Source organism: Callionymus lyra, chromosome 3 (assembly GCF_982586985.1).
Source record: "Callionymus lyra chromosome 3, fCalLyr1.hap1.1, whole genome shotgun sequence".
NCBI lineage: Eukaryota > Metazoa > Chordata > Actinopteri > Syngnathiformes > Callionymidae > Callionymus > Callionymus lyra.
In genome coordinates, this window is record NC_141820.1 from 28,832,199 (window position 1) to 28,849,892 (window position 17,694).

A 17,694-nucleotide genomic window follows, 5' to 3' on the forward strand; every position below is an offset into this window, starting at 1 on the left:
GACCTCACAGTTGCTAGTTTGTCAACTAACTTGTTGAATAGTATATATATATATATATATATATATATATATATAAAAAACACAATTGAATGCCTTTTTACATCATGGCCAGGGGGATACACATAAAAACTAGCCTGTTGGCTAATTCTGGCTTTTTGAACAGTGTTTAATCGTGGGTTTTATGAAATTGCAGTGTCCCCTCTTAAATAAACTGATAATAATAAATATCAAGCACCATAAAACACAACAGACCATGACTACAAGCAGCATGGGTGCAAAGTCGATCTGTCACGCAACACTAGTGGGACTTCATGGTCCAGGTGTCTTGAGTGCTTGAATAGTTCCAGGTGCGAGCCATTATTAAAGCTGACGGAGAGGAACACGGGTGGTACACGTACAAAATAAAAGCAGATCATGTCACACCTGGAGAGTTTAGAGGCTCTGCTGCAGCAGGATTCTCAAGTCACGCTAGGAATTTTAAATATGTCACTTGTTAAAAATGTAATGTTTATGCTTCAAAGCCTGATCATCAGTTCTGAATACAAATTATGATAAAATATGAATGGACTTGTCAGGAGCTTCCAAAGTAAAAAATGGACCACATCTGCATTATGTGCACAGGCTATTGACAGTTTTCACCTTTATTTGATGATGATGATGATGATAGATACTTTATTGATCCCCCGGTGGAGAAATTATTTTGACCAGCAGCAATAACACATCCATCCATACAAACATCCATCAATAAATACATGTAAGGACAATAAAATAAATACATACAACACATATAAAAAGACATATAAATAAAAGTTAACAACAAAAAGTAAAAAGTGCATGTCAAGGATGAGGGAGAGATGTGTTGTAGTGTCTAGAAGGAACAAAGGATGTCTTAAAATGTCCCGTTCTGCAGTGCATGGAGAGGAGCCTGTTGCCGAGGTTACTCTTCTGAGCTGCCATAGTGTCATGCAGAGGGTGTCGAGGGTTACTCCGGATACACTGCATAATAGCCGTCATTCTTTTCTCTTTTTCCTTTCTTCTTTTCTATTTGTCGTAGTCTCGGAGTCTAATATGAAACAAGTTGTACATTTTCATTAACAGATCTCTTGTAATTAAAAATGTTAGCAGATAGAAACAATCTTGGTAATCTGAATTGACCTAAACAAAAATGATTTAATGAGAGACAGTGTATGTACACATCTTAAACTTAATTCTTCAATACTTAATACTTACACTGTCAAAGTGGAATTTGAAACTGAAAGTCAATTTATAACTAAATCTGAAACTGAGCCAGACATTTTTTTTTCTGTGTCTACGGCAGAACAAGGTTACACAGAAGCAAATGAATAATAAATGATGTGTGTAATCAATAGCAGCTTTTGTTTTAAAGCCACACCATAAACATGTTTTATTTATTTGACATCGTATAAACTGGCTCCAGCATCAGCAGTCAGACCAAAGGTCCAATGTTTGCATCTATAGTGTCGTGACGTGATACCTGACAAGTGTATTTCTCTTCAAGGTCCGTCCATGCTGTCGATGGTTCAGCCAATCTTTGGTACATAGATGTGTGAGACGAGGGTAGTTTCCCAGTTATCCCAGTTATCCCAATCCCCCCTGTACTCACCCACCATCACACCCTCCTCAACTTATAGAGCAGGAGTGTCAAACTCAGTCACAAACTGTCTTACAGTGTACTGTAAAGCAGTGCACTTTGAGACACAGCAGAAGTCACAGCCCAAACAAAAAGTACTTTTTATTATTTGAGGCTCAAGTTATCTTAAGCATCTCTGTGTTTTTCTTCACCAAACAAATTCCAGTTTGACCCTTATTGTTAACATCCGTGATCTCCGTCCCTTATCTTATCTTAAACTCTGGCATCTTTGCAGGTCACCACATCAACTTGAACGTAAATCCACATTGATTTTTTTAACAAACACTCCACACAAAATAAAATTTGCAGGCTGTATTTGGCCCCAGTTCCATGAGTTTGACACATGTACGATAGAGTGATACAAAGCTGTAGTAGTCGACCAGTCAGTTGCTCAGTATGAACCATCAGTCACAACATTCTGGTAGGAAAATGTCTTTACGAGTCTAAAGTAGAAAAATGTTCAGGAGTTAAATGCAGTCACAGGGACTACAATAAGCCTGTACTTTGTATGAAAATGGTAAAAATGGCTGACGACAGTTGGTTCATACATTTTATTCATAATATTGTTGAAACTGGTTTCTTTCTAGAAATTTGAAATGAACATTTGACCTATCATTTGAAAACTCCCAGAGGAATTTAGATCAGACATTCACATGTAAAATGAAATGTAATAATCCCATGTATTTCCAGGCGGTGTCCAGTGCCCCAACGTCAGCTCGCTGCAGGAGGTGCGCAGCTGCAACGAGCACCCGTGCACCGTGTACCACTGGCAGACGGGAGCGTGGGGCCAGTGCATCGAGGACACGTCGCTCCCCAACACCAACTCCACGCTCGGTCGCACACGAGGCGACGAGTTCTCCTGTTCTGTGGGGATGCAAACCCGCAAAGTGATCTGCACCCGCGTCAACGTGGGCCAGGTTCCCCCGAAAAAGTAATTCACACAGTACCTTAAATAGTTTTTTTTCATTTGACAAGTTCACACTTTTACTGTGTTTAAACAGTACTTTACAAAAGGTTTGCTCTATTGTGTCTCTCTAGGTGTCCAGAGACTGTGCGTCCAGAATCTGTCCGGCCATGTTTGCTGCCCTGCAAGAGAGACTGCATGGTCACTCCCTACAGTGACTGGAGCCCGTGTCCATCTACATGTCAAGCAGGTCAGCTGATCTATTATGCTTGTACCAAAGTGTATATTTGTTATTAGCGTAGCTAAAGTAGTGCGCGGTACTTTTGGAATCTAGAACTTTCGTTGGAGGATTTTTTTACCTATAAATACTAGCTCCACTAGTACTTCAAATGCTGAAGTCTTCCTCTACATGATACTGTAAGTCTCTCACCATGAAGATGCTCCGCTTTAAAGTTAATCATTTAAAAAGTTCTCCCCCGTCTGAAATATCAGCGAATGAGGGGTTACGGGAGCGGAGTCCATTATTATCATGTTATAATTGTAGGGTAAACGAAAGTTTGTCTATAGAAAAAAACAAAGTGTTTTCAGTGGGCGGGGCTTAAGTATGTTTTCTAATGTAAATATTTCAATGAAAAGAGAGTTTTGTACAAACAGACACATACTGATGATACAATGAAGGTCGAAGGTATATTTAAGATATCAACACAACAGTGTGTATTTTCTCTGATATATTCTAACTACATATAGATACATTTTCAAACCTCTTCACAATGCTGTATATCTTTAGAATCTATGTTTCTCTACCATGAGAAATGTTCAGGTGAGAATCATGTAAACAAACAGTGATATTAACTCTAACTCTTAAAACTTATTTAAATTCTGTAATTCAGATAAAAGTATAAATGTTTTGTTTTTTAGTTAAGGAGGCGTCAAGTTTCGTGGTGTGATACTGTAGCCACACTTGCTGACAGAAATCAAACACATTTTTGAAATATATTGTCAATTTGTATAATAAGCTCAATGTCGTTTTTGTAACTTGATAGACACAATGTTTATATACATGTATATGATTTTGTCACCTTTTCCATTTACATTGGGTGTTATATACATACACTGCAGAGGCCTCTTTGGTTGACTTGCATTATCTTGTTTGATTGGTTAAAAAACAACAACCTGCATTAACCTTTTCTGCATCGACCAAAGATGCATATAGTGGGAGAAGTTATCAGGTTACAGATGATAGTGGAGTCGTGGGGTGGTGTCGTCTTACCAGCAGACATTTACAGACGATCTGCTCAGATCCATTTATTCTCAACTTACATATCTAATGGTGTGATGTGAACCTATCTGGCTCCTTCTAGGCTCCGGCAACAAGAAGAAGAAGCAGTATAGAAAACGTGTCATCCTGCAGCTGCCGGCCAACGGGGGTCAAGACTGCCCCGACGTCTTGACCCAAGAGCGAGAATGTGACTCTCCAGTGGTCTGCAAGGGTTTCAGGTGAACAGCTGCTCTATATCTCTTTCTGTCGGAAACTATACGATTCTGGCATCAGAATTCATAATCCTGACCTTGTTCTTTCCAGTAGCCTGAATTGTGAGGCTAAACAATGGAAACTGTTTGTTGTCTTTTTTATTTTTACCGTCCTTCTCCTCTCTTCTTTCTCTTCTCCAGATGGAAAATCCATAAATGGAGGCGGTGCCAGCTGGTTCCCTGGTCGGTTCGACAGGACAGTCCTGGAGCTCAGGAAACATGTGGTTCTGGACTGCAAATACGAGGTGAGGACGGTCACCCACACAAACACTCTTTATTCATTAAACCCAATAGGTATAAGTATGTTTTCAAAGAGTAATGTGATATGAATGATGATTCCAGTCATCTGCAGAATAGTGAGAGATAAATGGGTTTTTAAACAGATTGATAGATGATGTCCGGTTTATAGAGAAGGAACTAAAGAACATTTCACCAGGATCATAGACTATTGTCTTAAGTGTGGCCAAGATAAAACTTGCATGTGGACCTGTTGCCATCAAAATGTGAAAAAACAAACCTCAACATGAATTTTTCATCATTTATCACCACAAAAAGCGATCAATGTTGATTGACCAGAGGTGGAGGAAGTCGTGTAAACTGTAAAAGTAAAGAGGTACAAAATATTAAATACTAAAGAAAGCTCATCATAACAATTCTGCAGACATTTTTAACCAACATTTAAACCCAATAACAACCAAACATCTTAAAAATTAAACTTAAAAAACTTTAACAATAAAAAAAGTTAACAATACTTAATTTAGCTAGTTAGGTCCTAACTTCTAGTGGCCACAATAAATCTCAGTTTAAACCTTTGGGAGCAAATGAAATACTTTTGTATATTAATGGATGTCTCTGTGCTTTTTATGGATGTCTTTGTCTCATGTGTCACTGGAGAGGAATGCAAACCTAATATTTGATCATGGTAAAAGAATAAAACACTTTGGCTGTAGCTGACAACCAAACTATATCTTCACTATTGTTCTCTTTGTTGGTCCTGTTTGACTGTGTCACCCCATGTCTTGTTACCATGGCACCTATAACTATCCAAATAAATTCTATATATTAGGAATTTTTTAATAATAATTTCATAAAAGTCGATTTGGAAACGCAAAATAGACGTTTACTGTCCAACATAACACATATACTACTTTGATAGATGGATGGTCGTATGGTAGGTTAATAATATTAAGAAATACAATAAGCATTTAACTTGAGGGTTTCTGTGAGCTGCATATAGTAGGTAAGTCATTTATACGTCATGTACTTCCATGGGACCCAGATATGAACTCCATCTCTCCTTCTTTCTTTTCTCTCTTCAGCTGTTTCCTGCCGTAAGCAAGATGGCGGTCCATCAGAAATTGAGGCGTGTCTAAAAAATGCCACCTCGATGCCTCCACTCACTCAGCCGTGTCAGATCCCCTGCGAGGAGACATGTCAGCTCAGCAGCTGGTCCAGGTTTTCTCCCTGCACCACCAACTGCATCGGTGTCAGGACACGCAAGCGGATGCTCATCGGTGAGAGACGTGCTTAACCTTCACAGATGCGATAGTGTGTTTTACACGTGTTAAAATATTACAATGTGGACTTTGCAGGTAAGAGCAAAAAGCGCGATCAGTGCAAAAACAACCAGATGTACCCGCTCACTGAGACCCAGTACTGCCCTTGCAACAAATACAACGCCCAGCCGGTGGGCAACTGGTCCGACTGTATCCTGTCAGAGGAGGCGCGAGTGGAGAGTCAGGTCGGCATGAAGGTCCCGGGCGACATCAAGGAGTGTGGACAGGGATACCGCTACCAGGCAACAGTGTGCTACGACCAGGACAACAGGATTGTCGAGACTTCTCGCTGCAACAGTCATGGTGAGACCTCGGACTGCTTCGTTTAGCATCGTTTTTATATGTTCAAAATCCAAGGTTGTGTTTCTCTTGGCTGACCATTAAGAGACCTTTTATATGTTTTAAGGGTACATTGAGGAGGCCTGTATAATTCCTTGTCCATCTGACTGCAAGCTGAGCGAGTGGTCCAACTGGTCCCGATGTAGCAAGTCCTGCGGTGGTGGGGTCAAAGTTCGCTCCAAGTGGCTCAGGGAAAAACCATATAATGGTGGTAGACCTTGTCCAAAGTTGGACCATGTCAATCAGGTATGTGGGGTCTGATTGTTTTTGTGTTAACCCTTGTGTTATCTCTGGGTCAATGTGACCCGAAGGCCTGAAGACAAATGTATTTGTGGAGTCTCTTGTGCTGCCTCTGGGTCAAGGTGAAAAAACACAAGGGATACCACAAACATATTTTGTTTTTGGGTGTTCGGGTCACCTTGACCCAGGGTTAAACACACACTGCAATCCTGCTGTAAATTACTTTTTATTACCCATATTGAAAACATATAAGTGTTCCCTTTATTTCTCGAACAAATCGACATGAACCCATTTAAAATATGTGAAAATCTTAATTATAATAGAAGTCGATGGTGAAACCAAAACTCTAATAATATGTTTCCTTTTTTTCTTGTCTTGGTGGAATGGACCGTATCTGAAGGCCCAAGTAAGTAAACCATTAAACATTCTTAGAATGTATATTTATTATCATCTTATGATTGATATGATTTTGAACTGACACGTGTCCATGTGTGTTTAAGGTGTACGAAGTGGTGCCTTGTAGCAGTGACTGTGGTCAGTTTGTTTGGGTGGCTGAACAATGGAGTGTCTGGAAAGTCACCAATGTCAACCTGCAGAGCAACTGTGGCGAGGGAGTCCAGACGAGGAAAGTCCGGTACGTCCTGAACATATCAAGCAAAAGTTGAATTTATCCTGAGCATTAGTAGAAGCTAACTAGGGTATATTCCTGACGAAGGTGTATGCTGAACACTGTCGACGGACCCTCGGAGCAAGTCGAAGACTATCTGTGTGATCCTGAGGCGATGCCGTTGGGGGCGAGGAACAGCAGACTGCCGTGCCCTGAGGACTGTGTGCTGTCAGACTGGGCACCCTGGAACCCATGTCCCCTGGTGAGAGTCTGGAAGAACCGTTGGGGTTTAAAATGATAGATAATTCCAACAGATTATAACTAGCTTCCTTCTGGATTTGAATGCATCATAACAGAAATTAAGACTAAAATATTTATAGTGGGGGATCACGATCAGAAACCAAACTAACACATCTCTCTTGCAGCCATGTGGCGGCAACCAAACTCGGGTCAGGAATGCCAATGAACTCCGTCAGCCGGGAAAGAACAAAGTCTGCCCTGACACCCAGGAGAAGGAGACCTGCATACTGAACAGCAACTGCTTCCACTTCTCCTACAACATAACAGGTTGGCTCTCCTCTTGCTGCATGACGCCATCGTTGTGCCTAACCACCTCTCCTACCCGACAGACTGGAGCACCTGCCAGCTCAGCAACAGGGCCGTGTGCGGGAGTGGCATCAAGACCCGCATGCTGGACTGCGTCCGCAGTGACGGAAAATCCGTGGACCTCAAGTTGTGCCGAGAGGTTTGTTTCTCGCCTCCTTGCCTCCTTTTGAGTGAAATTTAACAATGTTTTCTCATAGCTGGGCCTGGAGAGTAAGTGGCAGATGAATGCTTCCTGTGTGATCGAGTGTCCCGTCAACTGCCTGCTGTCCAGCTGGTCCCAGTGGTCCGAGTGCACACACACCTGTGGTCTTAAAGGTGCTTTCTTACATCTATACACACAGTATATTAAACAGTAGGTCTGTCTGTGATTCGTATGATCTTAATAGAGCTCTTATAGACTCCTTGACAAAATGGTTTGAACCTTCAGCATGTAGACTACTGACATCTAAAGATTTTAGGGTGAGGGGCGACCCGGGTCTAAGGAAAGGCGGAATAAAGGAGGGAGAAAACCCAATGAATATTCAAATACGTCCAATTTAGATGAAATTTAAACCATTGTTCTTTCATTCTAAGTATAGAGCTTTCCAGACTTCAGCTCATTTTGTTTATTCTAAAGGGGCACAAAGAAAAAGACCCCCATGAAAAGCATATATAGCAAAGAGTGCCACCTAGTGGGCTCTGAAGATATGCACACTGCTTCATGCATGAAGCTACAGTACATGGGCCCATAAAAATGTAAAAACGTCTAAGATATCTATCATTAGTTATTGTTTCAACACCTTCCACTGAGGTGATTTCATTAATGCAGTTGCTTTAATATCCAAATGAGATATGTTTCTGTCCAGTTAATACCCCGGGATAACATTTGATAGGATATGAAACACCTACACAAGTTTGGAGGGAAAAAAGATACCTAGTGGGAAACCTTTAGACCATCAAGCAAGGCATGTTGTAAACTGAAGATGTCTGACTTTGCAGGGAAGCTGTGGAGGAAGAGGACAGTGGTCCAGGCTCCACAAGGTGACGGCAGACCCTGTCCTTCTCAGATGGAGCAGTGGAAGCCTTGTCTGGTTAAACCCTGCTACAGCTGGAAATACAGTGGGTGGTCCGAGTGCAGGTCTGAGGTGAGTCAGATTCTTCTTCTTCTTCTTCTTCTTCTCGTCTTCCCGCTGGACGGCTCACAACAAGTATTCTTCTTCTTGTTTTAAGGGCGCCAGCTGTGGCGACGGTGTACGCTACCGAAACGTGTCCTGCTTCGTCTCAGATGGTTCGAACCTGAAGGACAGCAGCCTGGTGGACGATGAGTTGTGTGGAGACCTGGAACATACGGTTGAGAAAGACACCCCCATCATACTCGAGGAGATATGTACAGTGCCTTGCCCAGGTGAGAAAAGGTTTATTTTAGAAAAGGACCTTCTTTACAGATTTAAGCTACTGGCTCCTTTTGGCCAGCAGGTGGCAGCATCCCCTATAAAAAAGATGAAGGGACTCTCATCACTGCTGGTGATGTGGAGCTGCTGACTCCCTCAGTCTCGGACTTTTAGTCCCTACTGTTGGGATTCGCAGCTTAAATTTATTTGATTTTGTACACAAAGCGTCACATTTTTAAGTTTTAGAAAATCAATTTTAAAATGGAAAAGCCTTTAGTTTTGAAATACAAAATATTTTGTGATGGATTAAATAATGTTTAGGCTGGAAGAGATTCCTGAGGGCAGCAACAATGAGATATTTCATCTAAAGATTGAACGTATTCCAGTCATAATCATTGCAAAACCTTGATCCTTCACAGGTGAGTGCTTCCTCACCGAGTGGACACCGTGGAGCAAGTGCCGGCTCACCTGTGCTGGCGGAGAAGATCTGGGCTTTGGATCCGTCCAGGTCAGATCTCGAGCTGTTGTGGCACAAGACCCCGAGAATCTACTGCAGTGCCCAGAACAGGAGTTGGACGCCCGGCCATGCACAGGTCAGTGTCTTTTGGACCTGGAAATTTTCTGAATATTTCAACAATTCTAAAAACATGTTTCTCCTCGCAGAGGGCCAGTGTCTTGAGTACAAGTGGAGAACTGGACCATGGCAGGGCTCATCGCGGGATGTCTGGTGTGAACGCTCAGATGGACTCAATGTCACAGGTAATAGTTATGAGTTAAACATCTGGACTTTATGTAAATGGCATGTTATCACCTTCACCGATCTCTGTTCTCAGCCTGTTCCCTCCTCATCTCATTCTAAATATTATTATACGTACACAAAATTAAGGCAATCATTTTTTTTATGGTTGGAAAAAACAAATCGAAACACCAGGAAATGGCTAAGACTGGCTCTGGTAGTGGTCACCCTTGTTAAAGTGATAATTTAAAACTCAGATGTCACTCATTTTCTACTCACCCTTATGTGGTTGGGATAATTTTCTGAGTGATCTCTTTTTTGAGTTATAGTCAAAAATGTCAATTTTTACAGTCGTAAATGGGGCTCCATTTTATTTTTTCCCCCATGCTGCTCGTCTGTAACGTCCCTCTTGTGTTGAAGCATCGAGAAGAAGAATTGTCCTGAAATAAATTAAACAAGCCAATATTTTAAGCTTGTTTTTAACAGAAGCTAAAGATGCAGACATGCTACAAAGGCTGATACCCTTATCCGGAGAGGTCCCAGTTTAGACAGTAGCTCTCACAACCTAACAAGACTCAGGATCATATCATCAAAAAGCCATTCAAAAATGTAAAACTCAATAATATTTCCTCTTGACGATCTCTTTTTGATTCATTTTGCCTCATCCACAGGGGGCTGTATTAGCACAGCTGAACCACTGGCGGATCGATCATGTGACCCCATCTGCACCAAGCCACGATCTTTGTGTACGGAGGTAGGAAATCCCTTTTTTTTTACGAGGTCTCTAAAGTAGCATTTGTTAGATGGAATCCAATGGCTGAAACTGTTCCCATAGATTTAATAACCATAGCTCACTCCACTCAGATAGTTTTAATACCTCCTGTCTTGTCCTGAAAATATTGGAGAGAAAGTTAGGAGGTTCAATTCAAATGGATTGATACTTAGTGAGAAGAAACAGGAGAGTTGTCGGTGTAGGATTGTTAGATATAGTCCTTAGTAGAGGGTGATTAAGTAAGAGAAAGACCACCATTGAGGATTATTGGAGGGTTTATATGAGTAACTGGAGACAGAATGTGATTTCATTACTATTGTTTCGTCTTCTTCCTCCATCAGGCCGGGGTGTGCGGTTGTGAAGACGGCTACACTGAGGTCATGACTTCCGATGGCTTGCTGGACCAGTGTACAGTCATTCCAGTTCTGGAGATTCCCACCGCTGGAGACTCCAAAGCAGACGTGAAGACCATCAGAGCCTTCAACCCGACTCACCCTGCAGCCAGCTCACCGGGGAGGGCCGGGCGTACCTGGTTCCTGCAGCCATTTAGTCCAGGTGAGACTCACGTGCACAGCCAATCTTTTGCGTCCATGCTTCATGGTAACTGTGGGTGTGCGACCTCGACAGATGGGAAGCTGAAGACCTGGGTGTACGGAGTAGCAGCCGGAGCCTTGGTCCTCTTCGTCTTCATCATCTCGATGACCTACCTAGCATGGTAAAGAGAACATGTCTCCCCTTCCTTGCTGTCCCACCTCCATTTTCATTTCTTCATCATGTTTTCATTTGCTCATCATTTGTCCATCCGTTTTCTTGCTTTGTGTGTCCGTGTCTGCATCCTCTCCACCACTGCCCAGCAGCAGGGCTTGCTGCCCCTTCTGCGGGTCTGAAGCTCAGTCCTCCTTAGATGAGGCTTACTGGACCGACCCTCAGAGCGACGCGCCTTACACCTGTCGTACCTGCCGTGAGCTAGAGCAGTTTCAGAGGCACGACGGGATGATGTATCACGATCCACTAGAGCAACTGTTTACGCCGCCAGCAGAGGCAGGAGAGGCGCAGCCGGGCTCACGTCGCATAGAGACTTTGATCACTTAGTCGGTACTTCAGATCAGCTATGGTCCGCTCACGAGTTCACCCCACGGGGCTCCACTGGGTCTTGTTCCTGAAGGTGAGTACCGTCACGGCTCACTCAAATCACCACCTTTATCCTCCGACAAGGGTAATATAATTGTCATAAAAATAAATAATTTCTTGTCCCTGAGTAATTATATCAGGTTGACAATAATTATTAAATGATTCAAACTTTAAAAGTCTCTTGGACCCCTAGTTACAGATGGATGTTCAATTTTTTTGTCTCCAGAATCTGTGGGAAGATCTTACCGAACTTAAAGATTTGTGGGTGTGCAGTTTTAACCCTTGCGTTATCTCAGGGTCAAGGTGACCCGAGGGACGAAAACGAATGTGTTTTTGGTATCCCTTGTGTTGTCTCTGGATCAAGGTGAACGACCATCACCACTGCATATGTTTTTATTAAAAGGCAGGGAGGTTGTTGACCCAGAGACAACTCAAGGGATACCACAAACACATTTGTTTACAGTCCTCCGGGTCACCTTGACCCTGAGATAACAGATGGGTTAAATGATACTATTTGATTGATTTATAAAAATACACAGAAGGAGTTTAGTTGTTTCTAAAATTGTAGAAAAAATATTTATTCTCAAAACTTTAATCCTCTGTAAATCCCTCTCTGACTCCTCAGTGCTTTGTCATGGTGTCGGCTATAGCGGGCTTTAAAGATAAGATGTTTTTTCTAGATATCAAAACATTTTTGAAGTGAATTTACACAACGTTTTAATACATTTGCTGGTGCCTGATAAATATCCAATCCCATGAAATGCGTTGAAGTGACCATGTGTGAAGACGGTTCTCATGAACTGATAAAACCACTTTGACTGTACACTAGGTGTAATATGGAGAGACACACTTCACCTGTATACAAGTTGTATGAAACATTATTTCAATAGAATCTGTCATAAAGCAAACGCTTTATGTTCCTATTGCTCATTAATGAGTAGTAATGGTCTGATGAAGCAGTGTCATGTTGTTTAGAGGTCAGTAGGTGGCGCCATCAGCTTTAAAATGATGTGATGTTTCACTACAGAAGTTTTCCAAAACAATGGAAAATAGTGCAGACACTGCCATCTAGTGGACTCTGACATTAATGACTAATGTCCTGAAGCTTTATTAGACCATCAATATTGATAACACAGCAATCACATCAAGTTCTATAATAAAAACAAAACGTTATTAAATCAAGTGAAAGAGCAAAAGTGAAAGAACAACAAATCATTCTTAAATATAATTTACATTTTTTAATATATATCCCTTCATCTGTCTTTTTCTTCAAACCTACCATTTGTTTTTTCTCATCAACCATTCTATTCTTTTTTTTCACCTCTTGTATTTGCTGAAATGTAATTTTGAATTAAAATCCTCGACTGCTGTTAATCCCTGATCTCTCCGATGCAGCAAGAAGCCAAAGAAACCGAAGCGCCGGCAGATGAACAACAGACTGAAACCTCTGACCCTGGCCTACGATGGAGACGCCGACATGTAGCTGACGTTCCTGCTCTTCGCTTCTTCTCTCCAAATGCTGAGGGATCTCCAGGAATGGACAGAGAAACCTCATGAGCAGCCTTTGAATTCATCCGGATCCTGATTAACTTTCTTCATTTCACCCAAGCCTTCATTTTTAATGCTTTTGGAAGTCTGCCTTTTCTTCTTCACCATTTCCAGAGACGTGGGACACCTACACCACAGTGGCCATTTTCAAAGCACACAGACCCACCGATACGTTACTGTGGAGCAGGTGAAAAAAAAGGGAAAAGTATAAACTTCTCACCTCTTCCCCACTTGTTTTCATTTCAAACATCATTTTGCACTATATTAGTGCTGCATGACCTTACTTATTGTCTTTGCCATAGGAACTGCCTTTCAATACTAGATGGCAAACAAGATGACTTTTCTAAACGTGTACAGTCCTGAATTCTTTTGGATCTCTCAAGACTTTTTTAAACTTTTGTAAATGATTGATAAGACGTTGGGATACCTGCATACCTCACAACTTTGCCTCTGCCTGCGAGAATGAGAGTCTTAGAAAGAGAAAGCATTAGATTCAGTTTGCAAAAGCCTTTTTTTTTTTTGTTGTTCTTTTCATATTGTGATGAAAACCGAGGGCGAAGGCAAGCAGGAGGTTTATATTCTCAGACTTCCACTGACTCCTAATACAGAAGTCAACAACAAAAGATGGGCTGCAGCAGACTTCACACCCTCCCCAGGCTGCACTGTTGTAGGGTAGACGCTCTCCTCTCTGCCTTTCTGGAGCTTCACTGCCGGCAATCAGAGCTGCTAAAAACTCTTTTTAAAATGAATTGATATCCAGATGTTTTTCACGACATATCAGCAAGTTAACAGCAGAGATGTTTCTTCACTCCTCACATATCGTCACATCGTATTCTGAGACATATTTTATTTTTAGAATATACATATGAATAAATTCCTGGATAACAACGAGGCTGAACAAAATTTAATGAACATTACATATCTATATACATATCTATTGTCAATTAATTTACCTAAATTGTTCAGGAAGTCGAGAGTTGTGACATTTTGATTCTGTTTTTGCCTGAAAAGTTGTTTCAGTTGGTCAAAATATGAAGTAGAATAATATATACAGTATATACATACTATATATACACAATTACAGTCTAATTATATTTCTTCCAATGTATACGACAAGTGCAAATACTATGCATAATGCTTTAAATAATATACTGTATGTGAATTAATATTGAAGTTCCTTGCATAACAATGAACTTAATTCTGATCCAACTGAGACTTGTAATATTTTTAATTTCCGTGGCACTGAGTCTAAATTAAACATTTTAATTTTCTTTGAAATTCCAGGTCATCAAACTTCCATCAAGATCATTTTGTGTGGATATATTGAATTTAAGAGTCAATTAAAAGCAGAAATAAAAGTAATAAATCATCATATTTCTATTAACTAGTGATGGTCTGATGAAGCTTCATAAAGCAGTGACATTATTTTCAGAGTCCACTAGATGGCGGTCTCTGCACTATTTTCCTTTGTTTAAAATAACTGTTCTAATGAAACATCACATCATTTTTAAACTGATGGCGCCACCTACTGACCTCTAAACAACATGAAGTTGCTTTATGAAGCTTCATCCTGCTTCTTGTTCATGTTTACAGGGTCTGAATCCCGGGTGAATTAAAAACAATCATAAACCAGGAGTTTATTTCTATGTATGTTTCTATCATTTGCGAGCTCACCTGACTCAAATGTCGTTTAAAGGAGAGAAATAAGACATTCCATGCGAGTGCTGTTAGCTCATGTGTGGCCTGGACGGTGGGAAACATTGCTCTCTGTCACGAGTCATTCAGGGTAGTTGACAATAATTTGTGGTGAAGCCAATACCAAGAGAAAATTGATTTGTATATTTTGTGCTTACGTTCGTGTGATATTTATTTTGCATTTCTTTGTACATAAAGTGCTCACATCTATAATTCATGTAACATAGTAGGCTCCAGTTAAGAAGTGCTGATGCAAAAGGTGTTTTTTTTTTTTTTTTATCTATTTATTTATTTGTTTATATGCATCTGATTTACTGCCGAGGAGCTGTTAAATTATTTCACGTTTTATAATGTCAAATATAATTTCATCTTTTCTATCGAGTACTCGTACTTTGTATAGACAAGCTTCTTGACATGTCAGGAGGCACAGACAAACGTTTCAGAAAATCTGTTTGTTTTTTTTTCGAAATAAAACGCTTTTCTGACTCATTATTAACTAGAAATTCTTTCATTTTCAAATGCCTCACCAGGGACGGGAGTGCTGGGGACCGTTGCTTTAAACGGCATTACGAGAGCTGTGAGCCTTTTATCCTCACACGCTAATGGTCCACGCTTCCTTCTTGTGGTCCAAGTCCTGTTCTGGTCTTCTGTATTTTGAATAAATTGGATTGTGGACTTGTTAACATGGTTGGTTGGTTTTACATGCAGGTATGCGCAAAATAAAGCCAGTTAATTAAGATCCTAATACATGTCACAAAAGTACACATCTTTGACTGGCAGCCTTTTTCATGCTAATCTATGATAAAATGGATCCGTGCTTTCTATCTCTAAACACTACTTTTCAACTAAGTATACTTGTAAGACCTTTCTTAGAATGACACTGTCGTAGTAACTTGCCTTCTTCTCTGGTGTCCTCTCTTTGACCAGCAGAGCTGCGCTGCTTAAATAGTCTCGGCCAATTTTGTTGAGCCGCTTAAGACAGGAGAAGCTCTTCACTACGACAGATGTAGTTACAATGATCGCCACTAGTTTGTACTGTAATACACTGTCCTTTAGAAATAGCAAATACATTGCAGCTGTCCTCGGTTGTCCTAGGTCCTGGTTTGAATATTAGGGCTTGAAGTTATGTGGGATCAGACGAGCTGGAATCAGCATTGTAATTGGCTGAAAAACAAAAATTTGAATTGAAAATAAAAAATATTGGTTAGACAGACAAAATTGGAAAATAAAATAAAAATGAACAAAGACAATCAAGCATCCAAAAAACATCACATCAATATAATTAAGATAATATTTTTATCATTTCACTGTCTATCAAAACATGTATCCAGTGTCAAACGGATCATCATATCCACTGCTTCATAGACCCCCAGAGACACAGAGGGTCCGATGGTTGCGACAAAGCTCAGCATTTATCAAATGAACGTCCATTTTTTGCTTCCCAATTAAAGGTAATTAAGCTGATTTCTCAAGAACGTATTCAACAGTTACTGATTATGTGCAGAGATACACGACACAATTAATTCACTCTTGAATAGAACACGCAATTATGGAGGAAACAGGGAGAAAGAAAACAAAAAAACTTAGGTAGGCTCAGACAAAAACAGAAATGAGAACACTTAGCGGAACAAAACACAGTAGAAAATAGAAGATAGTGAGATAAACCAAAATATTGTGTAGCTGTCAATAGAAAAATACGGCAGTTATGAAAACAATAGAGGAGGAAACTCAACATACATGTAGAATCAAAATCAAAGTCATAGAAGAATCAAACAAAGCTAAAAAGTACCAAGAACGTGACACCACGGACTGGAACTGGGAAGCTAGCCTATTGGCATGAGTTTTGATTGGTTCCAGCCTTGTGCCATTAACCTGTCAAGTGAATACATAGGGGAGAGTGGACAGGAAATAAAGTGACAAATTAAAAGCAAATAAAGGATGGATCATGGTGGCACCAGTTGACCTGCTGAAGCCAAGTAACTGTGTGAGAAGTTATCACCCTTTAAATCTGGATGGTTTGGAAGCGAAACACGTCACTCTCAGAGCACAGAAAAGTTGTCCGCTCAGATACTGAGAATTAAAACTCTTTGGTTCCATGTTTTGTCTTCACATCCTTCACACTACGATCAGAAAACTCAAGTCAGCAGCAATTAGATGGATGATAAGGAAGTGGTCGATGCCCAACAGCTGCATCCTCTCCTCAGACACTGCTCAGAATTCACATCCTACTGAAGACATCTGGCTGCCTCCATGGAACACTGCAAGCTTTTCTCTCCTTCTTCGGCGGCAGACGGCCCTGGTCAAGCCCACTTTGACTCCTCTTATTCGCCGAAGATGGGAAGTGACACTTTAGAAGCAGCTGCTTGGGCAGCGGAGTGTGACAAACTGGCATTTATTCAGTATTGCGTTGCCAAAAGGCCCCGCGGCAACATCTGCCCACACAATCGAGGATGGACGCGGGCCAGCCCAACACATTCACGCCATCCGTCCGCCGCTTCCCTCCATCAACCTCTTGCTATTCATAGTCAAATGGTGAGCCATTAGGAGACCATGCCTCGCAATTTGCTGATCCTCAACAGTGACAGCACAGGCAGTCACGTGACCCCGCCGGTCGCACTGTACCATAGGCAGCATGAGAGGAACCAGCCGGCGTTTGATTGATAAGTTTGAACGTCTTTGTTTCGGTGGGGAGGAAACCAGCTGTGGTCACGTACCTCCTGTGATTATCCTTCATTCTATGACTGTAACTTGTCAGCCATAGATCACTGCGTCATCGTCCTCCTCGCTGGAGCGCCAATCCTCCGAAAAGTTCTCAATGACTACGATTCAAGATTTAAAACCTTCAATAATGTTTGGATACGACTGTTCAAAGGTGTGTAGATTGTGTGTTTTTGTCACTCAATGGATCAGTTTACTTTATTATGTGCAAACTGAAAAACAAAAAAACACTTGTCAGTAATTGAATAAGCACTTTATCTTGGACTGTGAGAGAGGAAGTAGCTTGATTGT

General features: G+C 41.0%; 1 protein-coding gene across 1 annotated transcript in view; it reads left to right on the top strand.

The window, feature by feature from the left end:
• The window catches only part of thsd7aa (thrombospondin, type I, domain containing 7Aa), a 29,447-nt gene extending 14,245 nt beyond the window's left edge, over nt 1-15,202 (top strand). Inside the window, exons 8-28 of the mRNA XM_087787410.1 lie at nt 2,342-2,582; nt 2,690-2,805; nt 3,917-4,052; nt 4,227-4,330; nt 5,405-5,599; nt 5,678-5,944; nt 6,048-6,226; nt 6,621-6,626; nt 6,721-6,854; nt 6,936-7,089; nt 7,253-7,394; nt 7,457-7,572; nt 7,631-7,748; nt 8,412-8,557; nt 8,643-8,817; nt 9,223-9,396; nt 9,467-9,562; nt 10,211-10,293; nt 10,653-10,866; nt 10,939-11,026; nt 12,838-15,202. Of these exons, the coding sequence (XP_087643536.1) occupies nt 2,342-2,582; nt 2,690-2,805; nt 3,917-4,052; nt 4,227-4,330; nt 5,405-5,599; nt 5,678-5,944; nt 6,048-6,226; nt 6,621-6,626; nt 6,721-6,854; nt 6,936-7,089; nt 7,253-7,394; nt 7,457-7,572; nt 7,631-7,748; nt 8,412-8,557; nt 8,643-8,817; nt 9,223-9,396; nt 9,467-9,562; nt 10,211-10,293; nt 10,653-10,866; nt 10,939-11,026; nt 12,838-12,925 (2,972 nt within the window). The 3' untranslated portion in view covers nt 12,926-15,202. The remainder of the gene's footprint in view (nt 1-2,341; nt 2,583-2,689; nt 2,806-3,916; nt 4,053-4,226; nt 4,331-5,404; nt 5,600-5,677; nt 5,945-6,047; nt 6,227-6,620; nt 6,627-6,720; nt 6,855-6,935; nt 7,090-7,252; nt 7,395-7,456; nt 7,573-7,630; nt 7,749-8,411; nt 8,558-8,642; nt 8,818-9,222; nt 9,397-9,466; nt 9,563-10,210; nt 10,294-10,652; nt 10,867-10,938; nt 11,027-12,837) is intronic.
• Nucleotides 15,203-17,694: the final 2,492 nt, after the last annotated feature.